Source organism: Magnolia sinica, chromosome 11, assembly GCF_029962835.1.
Source record: "Magnolia sinica isolate HGM2019 chromosome 11, MsV1, whole genome shotgun sequence".
Classification (NCBI taxonomy): domain Eukaryota; kingdom Viridiplantae; phylum Streptophyta; class Magnoliopsida; order Magnoliales; family Magnoliaceae; genus Magnolia; species Magnolia sinica.
This window is the reverse complement of record NC_080583.1, coordinates 72,107,142-72,127,434: the sequence shown is the minus strand read 5'-3', so window position 1 is coordinate 72,127,434 and position 20,293 is coordinate 72,107,142. Positions and strand designations below refer to the sequence as shown.

The window sequence follows — 20,293 nt, the reverse complement described above, 5'->3', positions numbered from 1 at the left end:
TCATGGGATACTACTTACGAACCTCTGCACTTGGAGGCAAGCAATTAGTGATTGGTGAGATCTCTCCTTTTTTTCTTTTGTTCTCTTATTGTTTATCCACTCCTGCTTGAGTGAAGAAGGTTTGATCCAAGCAGTGTGTGCTTGTGATCAGTTGTAACATTCTACTTTATAGTGGATTGTTGATCTGGATGAGGTCCCATGGTTTTTACCTCTTTGAGAGTTTTTCATGTAAAATTCTCTGGTGTCGTGTGGTTTATGCTTTGATTTATTTCATTATTATCCCATAATTCTGGTTTGTTTTGGGACACTAAATCGTAAGGTTTTGTGCAAGGCCCCCAACATCCCCATCCCCTTAGAAGCTGCTCTACATCGATCACTCCCCCTCCCCTCATATGACATGTTACGTGCGTGTTTAGGTTTTATATCTTTATTTTGAAGATCCTAGAGTCATATAGTCTTAATGTATACAACCTTTAACTACAATTTTCTATAAGATATTTAATAGTGTATCTTTGCTTATTTTATTTCAAGGCCATGTATTAATGAAAGTGGTTTCACATCGCATACTTGCTCATAATATCCTTTAATCGACTCTTATCCTTAAACATTTGTCTAACGGCAATTTCATTAGGATCATTGACCAAATTTGGATAACTCAAAAAACTTACGTTAATGAATGCAACATCATCTACATGTATATCTAATCGCAAAATTGTGGATGGCACCACCATGACATTCAATGGAGTATGACTCGATTGAGTTGGTGATTCAGGAATATTTGCATATTTTTCACTTATCGGTAAACTAAAATTCAGGTCAAAGGTTGATGACCGCTCGCAATTGTCGACTCTTGGATTATGTCTCAGTGCATCAGTTGATGGCCCAGAGATATTTGTACAGTCTTCATTATCCAATAAGAAAAAAGCCGCTCATAACTGTTGACCCTTGGATTCAGTGCATCAGTTGATGGGTTGAGGATAGGGTTGTAAATGGGCCAGCGGACCCGATGGGGTACCTAGACCCGACCCGTTTGTTAAATGATAAGGGTCTAGGTCCAAGAACATACCCAAATGTTGAACAGGTGGATCTATTTTCCTTTATATTAGACTAGACCCGACCCGACCCAACCCAAACCTGTTTAATAAATGGGCGGGTCTTGTCTATGTTGTAAGGGACCCATCCAGACTCGAACCCGTTTAGACCCGGTAAAAATGCTTACATAACTTGACAAGTAACATGGGAAAACGAGAAATCTACCCCATGTCCAGCTGAGAATATGAGGCACCATGGAATCCGAATCAACGTGCCGAAGATGGTGGGATTAGTGAATTAGGATGTATGCATATTGCATGTAAAAGGATTTTGTAAAAAGTCCTACGTTCGGATGCTAAATGGGGCCCACTGTGATGCTTGTGAGAAATCTGCCTTGTCCATCCATTTTGCCAGCTTAGTTTAGGACATGATACCCGTTAGACCTGTTTATAAGTGGGTCTGGTTGAGGATCTAGATATCCCTTAACTAGACCTATTAGACCCAACCCATTTATAAATGGGTCCGATGGGGTTGACTCAGACCTGCCCATTTAGTAAAAGGGCTTGGGTCTAAAATTTGGACCTATACCCATTTAGTAAATGGGCGGATTTGGTTTTTGGCTAAACCCGCTTCAAACCTAGCCATTTACAGCCCTAGCCGAGGGTATATGTACAATCTTTACTATCCAACAAGTGAAAAGATGATTGCTCACAATTGTCGACCTTTGGATCATGTCCTCATGCATCGATTGATGACCATGGATATTTGTATAGTCTTCACTATCCAACAAGCGAAAATACCACCACTCACAACTGTCGACTCTTGGATCATGTTTCCATGCATTGGTTGATGTCTTAGGTATATTTATACAGTCATCACTATCCAACAAGCGAAATGATAGGCACTCACAACTGTCGATCCTCGGATCATGTCTCAGAGAATGGTTGATAGGTCAAGGATAGCTGCACCGACTGGTGATAGAACGAATGCCCATCCCTAAATTAGTATCCACTGTTGCTCATTTAGATTTACAAACATGGATTCTTGTACAATAATTGGAGACCCCACTTTCTATATATATAATGGTATCTAAAAATTGAGGTTCTGATTGGAAAGAAAAAGAAAAAAAAAAAGCATATATGCCCAGGGCATCTTCGTTGTCTCTACTAATGCGTTGAGGGATTGATTTGCAACCATGTCCGATGTATACAACCTTCAATCTAACGTCATATTCCTTGGATGTAGTATTAGTAATCTTGTGCATTTTAAGTATGGGCTCCTATGTAATTTTAGTGTTCACAATGACACATTTAGATTCTCCATTTTTATACAAGAATCTCTCTTTTTCATATACAAACTCTCCATCATAATAGCATAGAATGGGTGGAAGAGCCATGATCTTCAAATTTTGACATACCTGAAAAAGAAAATGTGAGGCTAGTAGGCTTAAGGAAAATAATATTAAACACAAATTAGAAAAAAAAAGTTGGTTGCCGTTGTTAATTTTAGCGGTCACCATTGTCATGTATAATGGATCATCGTTGTCTTCTACAATAGGTCGCCATTATCATGTACTATGGATCGCCAATGTGAATTTCAGAGGGTCGTCGTTGTCATGTACAACTAGTCGTCGTTATCATGTACAACTGATCATCATTGTCATTTTCAGCGAGTCGTTGTTGTCATGTACAACCGGTCGCAGTTGTGATTTTCATCAGGTCACTGTTGTCAACTGTACAACTCCATCTTCTTACTTTGCTAATATAGGTTACACGTATGTACCTTCTTATTTCTCATGACGATATTGTACATGTAGATGAAAGGCCAACGAATAGTCAAATAGAATAGAGAAGGCCCTAACGTGCTTTTTTCCATAGCGAAATAATCCCAGATAATGGAACGTGGGCCAATGGATCGCCGGAGAATTAAATGAAAGCCGGGGATTGGAATGCTGGAGAATGTAATGGCCGGAGAGTGATGATTAGTCCCATCAAGGAAGCTTCTAATGAAGAAGGGTTTTTGTCGGTTTTCGTTTCAACAAAGAAGTCAAATTTTTTTTGAAAATGGGGTCATATGTTACGACTTAGCCCACGAAAGGAGATTCAAACAGCTTCTATGGGGCTCACCATGAGTTATGTATGAAATCCATGCCGACCATTCGGTTGGGGTTTTCGTTTCAAGCCATGAGCCCAAAAATGAGGGAATAACACATCAAAGGTGGACCATACCATAAGTAGTTTGGAATTAACACTTACCGTTATCTACTGCTTTGGGTTACGAAGGGCTTGGATCATGATGAAATCAACACTTCAAGTGAGTCAAGGACTAGCCGAATCAAATAAGCGGATTGGATTTCCCAAGGAGTAGACCAAATCGTAGTTTGATGGGACCCACTCCACAAGTTTGTAAAGTCCTTAATTTTCGTGGCACTCTAATATCGTACGGGCACTAGCCCTGCAAGAAAGGCATTTTAGCCCATGAAACACTCGCATTGGTCAAACCTTTAAGTGAAAAATATCTCAAAATCCTCGGATTAAGAAGATAAAACATGGTAACTATGCACATTCATCCGAAAAAATAGATAAATAGAAGACCCAAAATTGGTGTTTATCGAATCAATAAATAACTAAAAGATCCAAATTTAAGTTTACAACCCTCTAATCTTGGAAATTTTAAGACGTTTTTCACCCTCATTGACACCCAACAAAATAAACGGTCACATGTACAAATTGAAATTCCAACTAAAATCCCTTACTCATTCATGACGGTGCCCACCAACTAAATAGTTAATATCAATGTTTTAAATATTGATAATATCAGGTAATATATCGCACAATATATCTTGTATCCCACCTCTGTGATACGAAACATACCGATAGTGCCGATATATCCCACTTTGTTTGATATGATGAGCATTTTCGAATTTTGATTCCTTTTTTTGTTAAAATTATGTCAAATGGTTACAAATTCATTGGTTCTTAATGATTTGTGTGAAAAATCATTGAGTTGGAACTTTGACTTCGATATCCATTGGTTCTTCCTGTTTTCCATTTTTTGTCTTGAAATTTTCATTTAACCAATTGTTAATTGATACTTATTTCGAAGTGTTTACAAGTATTTGATGAAATGATCATCACGTACACTCTTATTTTGAAATTTAGGTGTAGTGATTCGATTTGGAGAAAATTTGAAATTTTTTTAAAAAAATTCTAATTTCTCCCGAATAACTTGTAATGTTGCACTCTAAACATAAAGTCAAGCATGCATGAGAGATGATCTAGTGATTTGTTAAGTCTTTACCAATTTTCAAAAAATAAAAATTATTTTTACTTTAAAATATTAAATTTTTTTTTTTTTGAAAATTTCCTTCATTTAGTTGTCAATTGAGACTAATTTTGAAGTATTCAAGAGTGTTTGATGAAATGATCATCACATGTACTCTAAATATTATGCATTCAATTTGAATTTAGTTACATTAATTTAGTCAAACACCGGAGGACCCTATTCAAAGGAAATTCAACCATTTTACCATTGTTTCCCATTGATTCTCAAAAAGTGCAATAAATTATCTGATACAAAATATATATTCCATCTGATAACTGATACGTATTTATATTCCAAGGATGCAACATATAACTCAATACCAATATTTTGAACACTGGTTAAGATATAGTCAACGTAGACTTGGGGATATGTAAGCCATATAATGGAGCCCACTATTGGGACAATCTAGATTCATGCAGCATGCCATGCATTTTCGCCGCTTTTGTGGAAATTTTACCCCAGCATCCCCTCGTGAATACTGATTTTACGAATTACTTAGAAACGACTAAAGTGCTTTGTCGGAGATGAATTGACCAACACTCGTCAGTGGGCCCCACTTGGCGTGTGCATAACAACCAACTGGTCCCTCAGGACAACGAAACCGTCAACACAAAACAATCCAAACCACCCAAAAACCTCCCAATTCATGCGTGCTCAGATGATTGGGTCAGCCTTATCTTAGGCTCATCTAATGGGTTGGATGTCATACATGAACACATTTGTGCCTCGTCAATGCTTGTCTTCACCACATTATAAAATAAATAATAATAATAATAATAATAATAAATAAATAAATAAATAAAATAGACGCAGGAATTTTGGTGATTCACCTGAGTTTAAATGGTAAAATCAGGGATGCGTCCGTAATTAATATCAGTTTTCCATTCTCATGTAAAAATCACATGCTTTATCTCTCTAGACTCTCGCCATCTTTCCCTATCATTCCAGCCACCACCAACCACACATGTAGGATATCCATTGTTCCCACTGAAAAATCAGGCCGATCCTGTCATCAAAGCCACGATGAAGGAACCAATGGACAACCAACGGCCTGACTCACAGGCTGTGTGGGCCCTTAATTGGCCAATCTGCCTGATGTCCATGTCCGGTGATCTTCCTGGCAGGGCCCACAGGAGGCACCAAAAAAATAAAAGGAGAAATTGGGATTCCATTTTCTCAACTTCTAATTATATTGTGGCTTCCTTTCCAAATTTTGGGGCTTTTTTTCCCCCGTTTTACACTCTTTTAAGTTAGTTGGCAGCTTCGAGTTGAAGCCGCTTCATCTAAATGACCCCTTATAATTCCCCCCGAGATGCACTTGCAAACACTTCCACACCAAATTGCTTCAAGACATACTTTGTTTCATTCATTAGTGATGAGAGATTATGAATAGTAGCATCATGCTTGTAAGAGGCACACATTTGGCACGAAATTTCATACAACGGATTAAAATCCAAATTCTAGTCACTACTGCAGCTTTCATTTTACAAGGGTATCAGAGAATTGACCATAACCAGAGATCACCACCAAGCAGATATTCACAAGTTGGAGGGATCATGGTCGGTATTTGACAGGGCTATGCCATGAGATACGTAATGATAATGATGACTAATCCCAATCAGCATCAAAAAAACCGGCATCTTTCATCTCAGAGTAGTATGCATTCTCCAAATGCAAATCTTCCTCCTATCACACAAAACAATCAGCATTTACCATGAAAATTTAGTGAACGTATAAATGCTGATGATTTTTTATTTTTAAAATTTTTTTCCATTCATCTGAAGAAGGGAAAATATCAGAAAATAGAATACTGCTGAGAAGTGTAGTATAGAGAGCTTGCAATACAGAAACCGTTGGGGCCAAAATGTTCATCCAGATTGGACAGAAAGCAGTAAATCCAATTAGCATAAGACGACAAAAGGTGAATTATTGCAGAAAGACTTTCTTCTATCAGCATTTGATTGACATAGCAGGAAATACATTTTGTTATTTTGTGTATGCTTGCGTATCGTTTTACATGCATCCATGAGGAGCACTATTCTATATTCCATTAGTAGTTATAAAATGTTATATCCCTTACGGCAAACACCCAAGGACTATTGGAATTCCATAACGATAACAGTGGCCCATAATGGCCACCACTGTTACCTTTATGAAATGGGGTATAACGGCTGTTATGGAGGCCATAACGGCTGTTACGGTCTCTCTTTTTTTATTGGGAAAAAAAACCCAAGAAACTTGTGTCAGCCCCGTAGTAGACCATTACGGGGCCATTACAGCCTTTATGGAGGCCATAACGGGGGCTGTAACGGCCTTTATAGGTCATTTTTTTCCGTTACGGACTTTACAACCCCATAATGTGTAACGGTTACCATCATTACCTTAACGTAACGGCCTTTATGGCACACCATGGCTAAACCTCTCTCTCTCCTCTCATCTCCTCTTTCCTTCTTTCCTCTTCTTTCCTCTTCTTCCCTCTTTTTTTATGTTTTGTTATTTTTTACACACCCACCCACCCACCACATGGGCACTCAAACCCATGACCTCATCATTGAAATGCATTCTTTCTACCACTGAGCAAGGGTTGGATCCCAAACCTCTTCTTCTCTCTTCTTTCTTCCTTCCTCCATTGATAATATTGATCAGGGCTAGACTCCTGTTTTGATTTAGCACCACCATTTTTTAGGGCTAGATTCATGTACTAGTTTTGCACCACTTAAAAAATGGTGGTGACTCATCCCCCTCACATGTGGCCCTTATGTACAGCTACCCAGACCATCCAAGTACTGGGGTCCCATTGTGGATGGAGCATACCTCTAACATCCCACTGATCAAACAATCCTAACCATCTGATTAATGGCCATCAAATGGATGGTTAGAAGTAAAATCGTGAGCAGAATCAGATAGTTAATATTATCTTCTCAATGCAATTTTTTAGTTATGCTCTCTATCCACAGGTGGATCAGCTATTTGGACAAGTTTGGATTTCCTTACAACTTATGCCATGTGTTCAATTGAAGGGTTACTAACATTTTTTAAATCGTGCAAAACTAACATAGGATTCTAGCACGACTAATTATTAATGGAAGAGAGAACTAAGGTACAAACTACAGTCGGGACAGCCATGTTCTGTCACTGAACAGAAAATAAAATTATATAATAATAATAATAATAATAATAATAATAATAATAATAATAATAAGTGTGGCCCACTAAATGAGCCTTAACAGTGGCCAGTGGCCCACACCATGATATTTAAACTATCACTGAAATCAACATCCATCCCCAGGAATCTAAATAAATAAAAGACAAAAACATAGCCATGGAAGCAAAGAGAGCTGACCTGAAAAAAATCTGCTAGGAATGTTACATAGAGAAAAGGAAGATAGAGAGAGTGATAGCAGACAGTCGTAAGGTCGTACAACCTGCATCAAAGAAAAGAAAACACTTGGAAACAATGCATAGATAATCGTCAAAATAAGACATCAAAGTTTTTGTTCCATTCTTTGTGTGTGTGTGTGTGTGTGTGTGTGTGTGACTGAATTGATACCAGAACCCGAATGCAGCTCCATTTCCCAATAGTGCACATGCAAACAGCGCTACTGCATTCATTATGAACATCATGGAGATGTAGTTGTAAAATGCCGGTCTTGCTGCAAAGGAGAAAATAATAATAAAATGACAAGGGACACAGGTAGATAGAAACAGGTATCTGGACTTAATATGATGATTAGAATTTGGATGTAGGAATGAGCAAGAGGTTTACCAGGCAACCTCTCTCGCCATTTCGTATGGTGCATGAACAAGATGAAGCCATAAACTGCAGTGAGCAATAGCTTGTGGACAACCCACAACCCCCACTTCACCCGATGTGTCGATTCATCACTGTCTATGAAGAAAGGGACCCCAAAACCAAATACGTAGATTGCCTGACAAAGGTATTGCAGATAAGACATAATATGTAAGAGAGAGGAGTACACTCGGAGATCCTTTGAAAGATATTGGAAACATAAGCATGCATGTATCAGCAGTAGGAAAGGAGAAACCATACAGTAAGGAATAGATTACAAATTTCAATTTCATAACAGGTTTTAAAATTTATGGTTATTGAAAACATTATGATCAAGGATCCCACCAGTTGCAACTGCAGCTAAACTACATCCAGCTAGCATGGTAACTGAAGCTAAGGAGATGAAAGTGAAAGTTGTTTCTTTAATAAGGCTCATTTCAGAAAACATGAGGTTCTCATTGTCTGGACACTACATCACTCTTGAAGAATTAGAATATATATATATATATATATATATATATATATATATATATATATATATATATATATATATATATATAAAATATGTACATGTGTCAAAATATGCATTGCCTTACCATGTTATTGCATTAATACTTCATATGAACTTTAACTATCTGGATTTGGAAATGAGAGATTTCGAAAAAGTTAAATATATTCTAGTTAAGGGCAGTCTTGATCGAATGACTGTAACCACAGTAGGATCAGTACCTAGGGAAGATTCCAGCTACCAAAACCCTTGGTTAAGGCACTGCCTACGTAATTTGGACACAAACATGAGTCAAACATAAGCACCCTAGAAATCAAAAAAAAAAAAAAAAAAAACTGGAGCATCTTGCTCCTCAACTACCACATTTGGTTGACAATTGTGCAATTATTATGATCGACTCTTATCCATTGCAAGTGGTGATATTCATTTCATACTTCAATCTCTTTGGGATGTCATGTGTTACCAAAATAGTAGGTTTTTTTTTTTTTTTTTTTGTTTTCCTTTTTATTATTATTATTTTTTGGGGGGGAAATAGTAGAAGTTTTTACAGCGTTGCATCTTCAAATGACATTACCAAATATTCGCATAGAAGATAATTCCGAGCCATCCACCACTTGCAAAGGAATTGGAAAGTGTTTGTGAGGACAGGGCCAAATCCACTGGTAAGATGGAAAAATAATCACCAACAAAGTGGAAGCTCAATTTCAATGGTACTTAGATAAGGAGACTGGATTTATCTAGCACTAGCAGAATGTCCCAATATGACGAGAAATATCAAAATGCTCCTTTTTCTCTTCTTTCTTTTTTTCAGGATCGGCAGATATACCCAAATGAATCAGAAATTTGGGGTTTAGAGGGTCAAGAATTTGTCATGCATCTTTATCCATGCTTGATTATGGCAATTGGTGAGAGACCAATCAAGTGAGCCAAATCACAGGAGTCTGAGCCATTACAACTACATTTCATGGTAGATAAATTAAAGAATTGGTTCCAAGGATGCTGCTACATCTTTACATATTTGTGATGCTAATGAAATTGACGACAACCTATCAAAGGAGGGTGTCTGAAGAGCTCTAGTTATTTTTGGAGCTTCATTTATATTCGTTGATGCATCTTTTGTATCTTGGTAAAATTAAGAAAATGGGCAAATACAACATAGGGCTTCTTCAGATACGAGGAATCCATGGGAAAACAATCAGTTTTCCCCTGATTTGACGTTTATGGATGCTTGAATTGCAAGGCAAATTGTGGATTCCATGTACTTAATCTTAGACTTACCTACAATTATTGCAAGATGCAAGGTGACAGTTGTCTAATGAAAAATGGTGATTCCATGTGTAATCACAAAGAAATATGGTATTGGGCATGGAGGATGGTGGAACTAAGACTAATTTATATGGTGTGTCCCTCGCTATCAAAGGCGGTCACCAAGTTGACCAGTAAATTTAAGGGATTGGGTTCTCCTTGGGAGATGTATTTACTTTTTGGAGGATGTTTGCTGTGGTAGAAAGTATTGTGCAACTCTTTTTCGAGGTTAATGAGGTTATCGCTGGAGGCTACTCTCCCATTTCTCGGTGCTTCGTAGTCTCAGGTCCTCAGGCATGGGCCCTCAATGCCACAGGAACCTATAGAAGAGTAGGTGGAAGAGTTTATTTGTTTGATCTTGGTGCTTCAAAGCTATCCCCCTACTTTTGGCAAAAGGGACTCCTGGGTGAGGAACCAGGAGAAATCTAGAAGATCCTGTCCAATCCTTTTACATAATGATTGGGGAGAGCAATGCTCCCACACAAAGTTTGTGTTGACATATGGGATGTTAACCATAGATGGAGGCAATTGCATGGCTGGTAGGTAGGAACAAGGTGCTTGCCGTCAACGACCTTCAAAAAAAGAAACCGTTTCCCAACACTTGTGTGCAGTGCCTGCAAAATGTGTAGGCAGTTGATCATCTTTTTATGCATTGTGCCTTAGCTAGAGAGATTGGGGACAAATTTTTTTTTTCATATACCAAGTTGGGTGATGCCAGCATCCATCAAGCACTTCCTCCTAGCATGGCATGGGGGCCACAATGGGCAGAAGGGGAGGAAGGTTTGATGGCACTCTTCTAGCTGGTCTATGACAATTTGGGGGGAAGGGACTAAACAATGTTTTCGGAATAGGCGCCGGAGGAGGTTTTTAGAAGAGCAAAATTGGAGGTTATGGGTTGAGCCTTGTGTAAAAAAGATCTAGTCAATTGTCCTCCGGATTCTTTACCTTGGTCCTCTATGTTGTAATTTCAGCATAGATATCTCACTTGTGTTTTCTCAATAAAAAATTTCATTGACTTTCAAGTTTCAAAAGAAAATTCCAAACAAACCACCCTTAGGGCTTGTTTGGATTCATTGAAACACAAATTGAAGAAATGCCATTTCCATGAATATGGCACGTGCATTGTTTGTTTCTATAAATTTCTTGAAAACACCATTTCCATTTTCCTCTTATTTATTTTTTTTAAATGTCCCTTTTTCATTTCCTTGCCCAGACTTGCAAAACATTATTTCTAGCAAATATAGAGAAATGAAAGAAAATGACCCATCTTTTTATAAAGTGCCCCACATGGTAGCCACATGTACCACCACCCATCTTCTAAGTGCCCCACATGCAGTGTTCGAAATATCGTTATCGCGTTACGTATTGCATCCTTGGGATACATATATGTATCGGTTATCACATGGGATATATTGTTTGTATCAGGTAATTTATCGTCCTTTTTGGAAACATGGGGAAACACTGCAAGTGCCCCACATGCATTGTTCGAAATATCGTTATCGTGTTATGTATCGCATCCTTGGGATACATATATGTCTCAGTTATCGCACGGGATATATCGTTTGTATCGGGTAATTTATCGCCCTTTTTGAGAAACATAGGGAAACATTGGGAAAATGGTTGAATTTTTCAATGAAACTTCAAGGATTGTTTAAAAAGACCTTAATACACACTTTTAAATCATAACATCTCAAAAAAAGAAATGCACATAATAGGTTTCCTTTGTATAGGTCCTAAGTTATGCGTTGTTTGACTGAACTAATGCAGTTATGATGATTTCATCAAACACTCCTAAATACTTCGAAATTATTCTCAATTGACACCTGGTTGAAGGGAATTTTAAAAATATATATATATGTATATTAATAATTTTTAATTAAAAATTAATTTTTATTTCCAAAAATTGTCAAGGACTTAACAAATCAATTAATCAATCCTCATACATGCTTGATTTCATGTTTGGAGTGCAACATTACAGGCAATTTAGGAGAAATTGGAGAAATTTCAAATTTTCCCTAATGTTCCCCAAATCGAGCCACCTACACTCGAATTTTGAAATTAGAGTGTAATAGTGTATGTGATGATCATTTCATCAAATACTCCTAAATACTTCGAAATTGGTCGCGATTGATAGTTGGTTGAAGGAAAATTTTAGAAAAAAAAAAAAGAGGAGAACATTAAGAACCAATGGATATCGAAATCAAAGCTCCAACTCTATAATTTTTCATGCAAAACATGAAGAAGCAATGGATTTGTAATAATTTGATACCGATTTAATGTGATTTCAACAACAACAAAAAAAGAAAAAAAAAAAAAAAAGGATTGAAAATTGAAAATGCTCACTGGATCGAACATGTGGAAGATATCGATACGACCTATGCATTTCGTATCGCATAGGTGGTATACAAGATATATCGTGGGATATATCGGTTGATATCATTGATATTTAAAACATTGCCCACATGTACCAATGAGCCACTTGTGCATCATGTACTACCATCCATCTTAAAGTGTCACACATGTCATTGTGTCACATGCGCAACATGTGGCATTGCGCCCCACATTTCAATATGCCACACACACAATGTGTCATGTGCCATGTGCAATGTGTCACCCTCATTTTCGAACACCCTACATGTGCCACGTGCTATTGAACCACATGTACTACATGGCCGTTGTCCATCTTAAGCACTCACATGTGTGACACGTGCCAATGTGCGAAATATTTAACATGTGCCACGCATGTGCAACATCCATTCAAGTGCCCCCACCATACACATGCCAATGGATGAGGGTGGCATATGTTGCACGTGCAGCCCCAAGTCCTCTTTTTTTTCTTTTCCGCATATCCAAACATACCCTTATGGAAATCCACCAATGAATACCATAATCATTAAAGTTATCCACGTCCAGACGTCCACACCATGGATTCATCATAACCAAACAGACCCATGGACAAAGACACTTTTGATATCATAAAGGAAAATTTCCACATTGGGCTTATAAGATATATTCTTGTTTTCAAGCAAACTATGGCAAATATGTTTATACTAAATTCCTCTAGTGCACAGAATGCTTTAATGAGCAAAAAAGTAGAGAATACCTTAAGAAGTATATCCACACCAACAATGACACCTGAGATAATAAATGTTTGTGTTAAAGCTTCCAACCCACCAGCCGGGCTTCCTTGAAGTAGAAAGGCCACCAAGCTAATTTCCAAGAATAGCATCCCAGAGGTTGTAAACAGAGAAAGGACATTCCATGATAATTCCTTCCCAGGACTGCACTGCCAAACCTAATATCCCAATCCCAGCATTATATAAAAAGAAAAAAAAGGAAAAAAGTATCAGATATAAATTGCAATTGGTATGGAAAGAAGACAAGATAATCAGAATGACAACTTCATTGTTGTCTATACGAAAGCCTAATAGTTGAGAAGTGAAACATCTTCTTTTATTTTAAAAGATAATTGAAATCTCATCAGGAAAAAAAAGAAGTAACAACTGCAGGGGGAAATGAGGATGCCATAAAGAGTGGCCCTCTAATCACTCCTCTTGTGGTAGAATCAGCAATCCCTTTGGCATCACTTGATACAAAGGAAACAATAGAATTTGATCAAGAAGCAAGGGCTCAAATCTCCAAAATCACAAATCCCACTTTCCAGGCCCTGGCTTCAAAAGAGCATACCGCCCTGGACCAAGAACTTTTTTTTGAAGCTCCTTCAGTTACCAAGGCCCTGGGAAAAAAAAATAGTAACCAGTAATTCTCACACCTTCCCAAAGCATTACAATTTTTGATTATTGGTAGTTTCATTAAGGGTCGTGGCCACTATAAACGAATATACGTAAAAATATATTTTTTTTTTTTAAAGGAAAAAAAGAAAAAAAACACCAAACTAGAACTAACCCACTGGAAGGAGAGTCGAGGTACCCCACTCCGGTGCCCAACCCAACACATACAAATTTAGCCCTGCTGAAAACATCTATCGCCCTCCCATTTTTTGTCTTTGAAACATCAAGCATTTCTTTCAAACCAAAGAGCCCATAAACCTGCTAACAAACTCATCCTCCAAATCCTTTTTCTTGGGATCCCTATATCGTCTCCATGCCAGGATAGGAGGAAGGAATCTATCAAGCTTGGAAATGCCGAGAGCGCTCCAAAAAGTTGAAAGAAGTGACACCACACCTCTCTAGCAAAAGAACAATGAATGAAAAGATGATTCACCAAAGCATGACAATTGCTGCCTCAATCAAACCGACAACAGCATCATTCCTAGAAGATGGGCAAAGCAATGTCACCTCCATTGCTCCAAAGAAAACACCAATCCCACACCACCAAAATTAAGCTTCCAAAAACTGACCATAGGAGGCTTCCAAGATTCATTAGCCTTTTGACTCTTAACCCTACACCTAATAGGCAAATTCCAGACCTGAAGTAGTCGCTTCTATCAGCCACCTTGAATTTCAGTCTAGCACAAATTGAAATCATTTCTAACAATTTCCTTGAACTTGGGTCTAGCAGATGCCCAAACAAGAAACTTATCAATAATTCTTCACTTGAGAACTTCCCAAGCCATGTTCTCGAAGATTCTATGATTACTTTACTTCCACAATCCTCAACATGATAGCACATGCAACCGTAACCCAAATAATCTTGCCTCTAGCCATGAAAGGGCCATCCAACAACCCTTTAATTAGATCCAACAAACTTTAAATAGATCAAAGAATTTATCCCACAACTTGCTAAACTATCATGGAGGAACAAATTGATCCACAGTTTCCTCCTCCCAACACAAGAAGCACACACTCAGGAACACAAAGTTTCATTCTTCCAACTTATCAGTTGTCGAATTTTTATTTGCAATGGCCGTCCAACGAAAAACTCAACCCTTGCTTACGCCACGCTTCTGTGCAGGGAGGACGCTCATCAGAACCGTGTGTCATAAACCAGAATAATGCCTACGAAGAAAGACAGCCATTGGAGGTTCCCTTTAAATTGTCTAGTCCATCTCAGTCAGATCACAGCCATTGGAGGTTCCCTTTAAATTGTCTAGTCCATCTCAGTCAGATCAATATGAACTTCCTCCAGAGTCCTCGCAAGCTCTTTGAATCAAATGGAGAAGGGATTGAACTGGCAAGGGACTCTGCACCAATCCAAATGTCCTCCCTAAAACACACTTTGTTACTAATCCCAACCCAAAAAACAAAAGCCCTTGCATGAAGCCCCTCACCTTGCCTTTAGTACTACCATTATCCCCCAGGTTGCTAATTGCTTTCCTAACCACCACTACTTGCTCAGGAGCACCCACTTGCTTCCCTCAAACTCCAACCACTCCTATAGCCCATTCTAAATATTTTTGCATATCAACAAACTTTATGCTTCTCCCCTCTACCTTCCCCTAAGAAGTTCTTCTTCTTTTTTTTTGAAGAGTGAAAATGATTTTATTAAGAAGACCCCCCAGCAAGCTCGAAAGGAAATGAATACAAAAAGAAAAGAAAGCAAAAGACCCCAATAACAGAAAGCAAACACAAACAGCAAAACGCTTCTAAGCAGATCACTCTGACAACAAAGCACACATTCCTGTCAGCACCGAATGAAAGGAATGGGTCTGATTGCGAAAGCATTTACGGTTCCTTTCACCCAAATGGACCACCAAATCTCAGCAGAGTCAGCCTCCAACTCGAAGAAAGGTGCTTGCTACCTACACCCCCGTGCCAAGCCCATAGAAGATCCCCCACAGCTCCTGTCATTATCCAAGCTGCACCTTGCGCTGCTAGGAACCAATCCTAGATTTGCTAAACAAACAGGCAAAAATTAAACAGATGGTCCACTGTTTCTGCATCACACTCGCACATGCAGCACATATTTGGAATGATCGAAGATCTTTTTTGGAGATTATCAATCGTAAGAACCCTCTTTCACCCAACCAACCATGTCAAATCTGCCACCTTCGGAGGGGCTCCACAATACCATAAGTGATAGGCGTAACTATCAGTGGAGGTGGAAGAAGAGGCCTGGAACATAGAGTAGTGGGACTTAACCCAAAACCTTCCCAAACTAAGCAATCTCCAAACCATGGAATTGGAATCCCCAGCTGCGGCTGTAGAATGCAAACTCTGAAGGAGGGCAGTATACTCCACTGTCTCATCATCTGAAAGATTTCTTCTTACAAAGGCATCCAAACTACCTTTGAGCCGCATAAGGAGTAGCAATCTACCACCTTCACATCAGCCGGTGGCGAAAGAGATGCCAAAGAAGGGAAATCTGACCTCAAAGGCCTCTCGCCACACTAGATTTCCTGTCAGCACTGCATGAAAGGAACGGGTCTGATTGTGAAAGCATTTACAGTTCCTTTCGCCCCAAATGGGCAACCAAATCTCAGCAGAGTCAGCCTCCAACTCGAAGAAAGGTGCTTGCTACCTACGCCCCCATGCCAAGCCCATAGAAGATTCCCGTATTACCCAAGCCACACCTTGCACTGCCAGGAACCAATCCCAGATTTGCTGAACAAACGGGCAGAAAAATAAACAGATGGTCCACCATTTCTGCATCAAACTTGCACATGCAGCACATATTTGGAATGATCAAAGATCTTTTTGGGAGATTATCAATCGTAAGAACCCTCTTTCGCCCAACCAACCATGTGAAAGTTGCCACTTTTGGAGGGGCTCCACAATACCAGAAGTGATAGGCGTAACTATCGGTGGAGGCAGAAGAAGAGACTTGGAACATAGAGTAGAGTGACTTAACCGAAAACCTTCCTGAACTAAGCAATCTCCAAACCATGGAATTTGAATCCCCAGCTGGGGCTGTAGACTGCAAACGCTGAAGGAGGGCGATATACTCCATTGTCTCATCATCTGAAAGATTTCTTCTTCACAAAGGCATCCAAGCTACCATCACGTCGCATAAGGAGTAGCAATCTACCACCTTCACATCAGTCGATGGCACAAGAGATGCCGAAGAAGGGAAATCTGACCTCGAAGACCTCTCGCCACACCAGATATCCTCCCAAAATCTGATATTGGAACCATCTCCAACTACAAAAGACACACCTTTCCAAAAGATTAGAGCCATCACCGATCTCCATATGAATGAAGCTCTATACAAAGTACAACTCTTAGTATGCCATCCCCCATCCTGGATCCCATACCTGGCATCAATTACCTCCTCCCAAAAACCACATGCTTCTGTGGCAAATAGCCATAGCCATTTACCCAGAAGGGCTGAATTCTTGTTTCCAGGGGCCCTTAATCCAACACCTCCTTGATCAACAGGTTTGTAGACCTCTTCCCACTTCAAAAGATGAAACTCGAAGTTGTCCCCGGCTCCCTTCCAAAGAAAGTCCCGCTTTAATTTTTCAAGTCTTGCCAGAACCTGTGGAGGACATTTGAAGAGGGAAATGAAGTACATCGGCATGTTAGTAAAGACCACCTTGATCAGCGTGAGACAACCTCCCAAAGAGAGATATCGATTCCTCCATTTCAATCTTCAAAGAACTTCTTATGTCTTTACCTTACGTTTGATGGTGCCACCAGCCCACCCCCCCCCCCCCCCCAATTGATGGTGCTCCTCTCATAAAACTCATTGAAAATCCTGAACTGAATTGTGCCTAACCACACACTTCCGGCTCATGTGGCCAGACCCAACCATCCAATTCTGCCCTGTTTTTAAACACTGGTTTCAACCAAACTCAAATACAAAATTTACACCACGTTTGGATTTTACAATACACAGAATTTCAAATGTGCTGAAAATCACATCATGTGAAAACCCGACCTTCCAGTTCTGCGCAACCAAATCGAGACCTGACCACCCAGTTCTGCCCGGTTTTTAAACACTGGTTTCAAACAAACTCAATTAAACAATTTAGGCCACGTTTGGATGTTGCAATTCACAAAATTTCGAATTAGGTGAAAAATCATATCACAAGACACTGCCCAAGCCGGAATGACATCCAATCCATAGAATCCAAATTTCCAAAATCGAACAAGAACAGGATTGGAATCGCCGTACCTGAAGGACGCACCACGCGAGATTGAGGGCGCTGACGATCCACAGGAGAGCGTAGTACGCGATCATGATGTAGGACCGGCCATGAGAGAGCTTGGAAAAGCTCTTCCTCGCCTTCGACAGCAAGAAAGCGACAAAGAGGGCCGACGGAACAATGAGGGCGAGGTTGTACCAGAGGCCATGGCAACCAAAGATCCACGACGGGGATTTTGGATTAGTATCCGCACTTTGAGAGGAAGGATCTGACGATGATGGAGCGAATGAGAGAGGAATCTCTGCGATTTGTAGCAGGTTTCTTCTCATTTTCTTCGACCGTTGGTGGAGAAAAGCATCACAGAAACCCTAGAATCTGAGATCGCAGAAGCAAAACCCTAAGAGAGAGAGAGAGAGAGAGAGAGAGAGAGAGAGAGATTTGCGGGAGAAATCGCCCGAGGAAAGCGACGTCGTTGGGGAGTTGATCCTCGTGTAGGACCGTCAAAGGGTCATGCTCGGGTCGGATCCCCCGCTACCCGATGCGATTTTCCCGTAAGTCTGCGCATACGGGAGCAGATTAGGTGAGACCTCGGACTCACCCAAGACGGTGCAGCCCTTACCGTGGGGCCCACCTTGATATATGTATTATGTATCCACGCCGTCCATCCATTTTTCCAGATAATTTTAGGGTATTATACAAAACATGAAGCAGATCTAATCATCAGGATTACTATACCATACGAAACAGTTATGATTGAACTCCCTACCATTAAAAACTTACCTTAATGCTTACGTGTTGTTTATTTACCATCTACTCTGTTTATAAGATCACATAAGTATAAATGAAAGGAAATAATAAATATCAACATGATCCAAGACTTTTATAGTCCATTAGGGCCTGTTTGGCGAGACCGACCCCACAGTATTAGGAGGGATTGGAACCACGATGTCCCGAATACGTATAACGAGCCAAACAAACCCCGTGAACTTGTCCTGAGATATAAGCAATCCCATGAATCTTAAAACAATCCACTGATATCACCATCATTACCTTAAATTTGATCGTTGGATGGATTGGATGGTAATGCCAGGCGTGCCAAACAGACCCAGTGAACTTGTCCTGGGATATAGCAATCCCATGGATCTTAAACCAATCCACTGGCACCACCATCATTACCTTAAAATCCATCCCATCCCTCCTAATCTCATAGGATTGGCCCGGCCAAGCAGGCCCTTAATGGTCAATCACCACTGTTTCCTTTGGTGTGGTCTATCTAATAATTGGATCTGCTTCATTTTTAAAATAAGTTCCTAAAATGATCTTGGAAAGACAATTGAACGGTGTGGATACCGAATAAATACATCAAGGTGGGCCCCACGGTGCGGCGGGTGAGTCCACTCACACCCCCGCTTAATACAAAGTGACCGACCGACCGACCAACTGGCATCTTTAAAAACTCTGGATTCCAGTCTACATTAGCCCTGAGAGTCCAATCCAAACTGACAAAGGGCCTCGTTAAGACCGTCCAAGCCTCAGGACAAAGGGAAAAAGCTCCATATGTGCGAAAATCTAAAATTCATTAGCACCCTTTTTCCTTTTGCTAATCAAAAGCTGTCACATGGCATATAGGGGGTTGAGGGACCATTCACACCTCGAAATTCAGTTCGAGGTGGGCACTGGAATTCAATTTCCGCAATCCCATCGAAAGTCCCATGTAATGTGTATTGTAATTGGAGCTGGTCAGATCACTAGTGGAAATGTAACTTTTACTGAGTAAACAGCCCATTAATTTATCTTGGTTTTCTTCTAAATTAAGAACTCTACCATCCTGGTTGTCAATTAGGAAGTTCTAAGTGTACCAAGACTCCCAACAACCAATTATTAAATTAGGAAGTTCCACTAAATTTTGCCCTCTAACTTCCCTTCATGTACCGAAATGACATTACGGTAATTATTCTCAACAACACAAAATCTCTTTAAAAAAAAAAAAAAAGAATCCTCTATTCTTTGTTCCAAGAGAAAGAGGGAAAAAGAAAGAGAAAGTGAGAGAGAGAGAGGAAGGGAGGGAGAAGCATTCCGGTCATCCATCCTACTCACTCAAGCCATCCATCACATCCAAATCAATCCAACCAATCCCAGGCACACATCTAATTAGCATAATTCATTACAGCGGTTCAAATCTTACCGAGTAGAGCCAATGATTAAGTTTTTTTTTTCTTGAACACACTCACACACACACCCACACACTCACACCGTAGTGGGATTTCACCACCTATGGGTACTCAAACCCTTGACCAGGTTTTGAAACTCCTGAGAGTCTACCACAGGAGCAAGTGTAAGGACCCAG

The 20,293-nt window shown here is 39.7% G+C and overlaps 1 protein-coding gene across 1 annotated transcript; it reads right to left on the bottom strand.

Moving 5' to 3' along the window:
* Nucleotides 1–5,696: 5,696 nt before the first annotated feature.
* Nucleotides 5,697–18,497, bottom strand: LOC131219329 (protein CANDIDATE G-PROTEIN COUPLED RECEPTOR 2-like). Its single transcript, XM_058214410.1, has 6 exons — nt 17,976–18,497; nt 13,063–13,254; nt 8,123–8,285; nt 7,907–8,009; nt 7,700–7,781; nt 5,697–6,042 (listed from the first exon to the last, which is right to left on the bottom strand). Exons 1-6 carry the CDS (start codon nt 18,273–18,275, stop codon nt 5,965–5,967), a joined length of 918 nt encoding a protein of 305 aa, XP_058070393.1. The 5' UTR covers nt 18,276–18,497; the 3' UTR covers nt 5,697–5,964.
* Nucleotides 18,498–20,293: the final 1,796 nt, after the last annotated feature.

What these genes read in the sequence shown, in the direction of transcription:
- LOC131219329 (XM_058214410.1), bottom strand. Translation starts at nt 18,275, where the DNA reads ATGAGAAGAAACCTGCTACAAATCGCAGAGATTCCTCTCTCATTCGCT. An exon ending in TCGCGTGGTGCGTCCTTCAG is followed by an intron (nt 13,255 to 17,975) that starts GTACGGCGATTC and finishes TTGGGATATTAG; the next exon opens with GTTTGGCAGTGCAGTCCTGG. An exon ending in ATGGCGAGAGAGGTTGCCTG is followed by an intron (nt 8,010 to 8,122) that starts GTAAACCTCTTG and finishes TCTCCTTTGCAG; the next exon opens with CAAGACCGGCATTTTACAAC.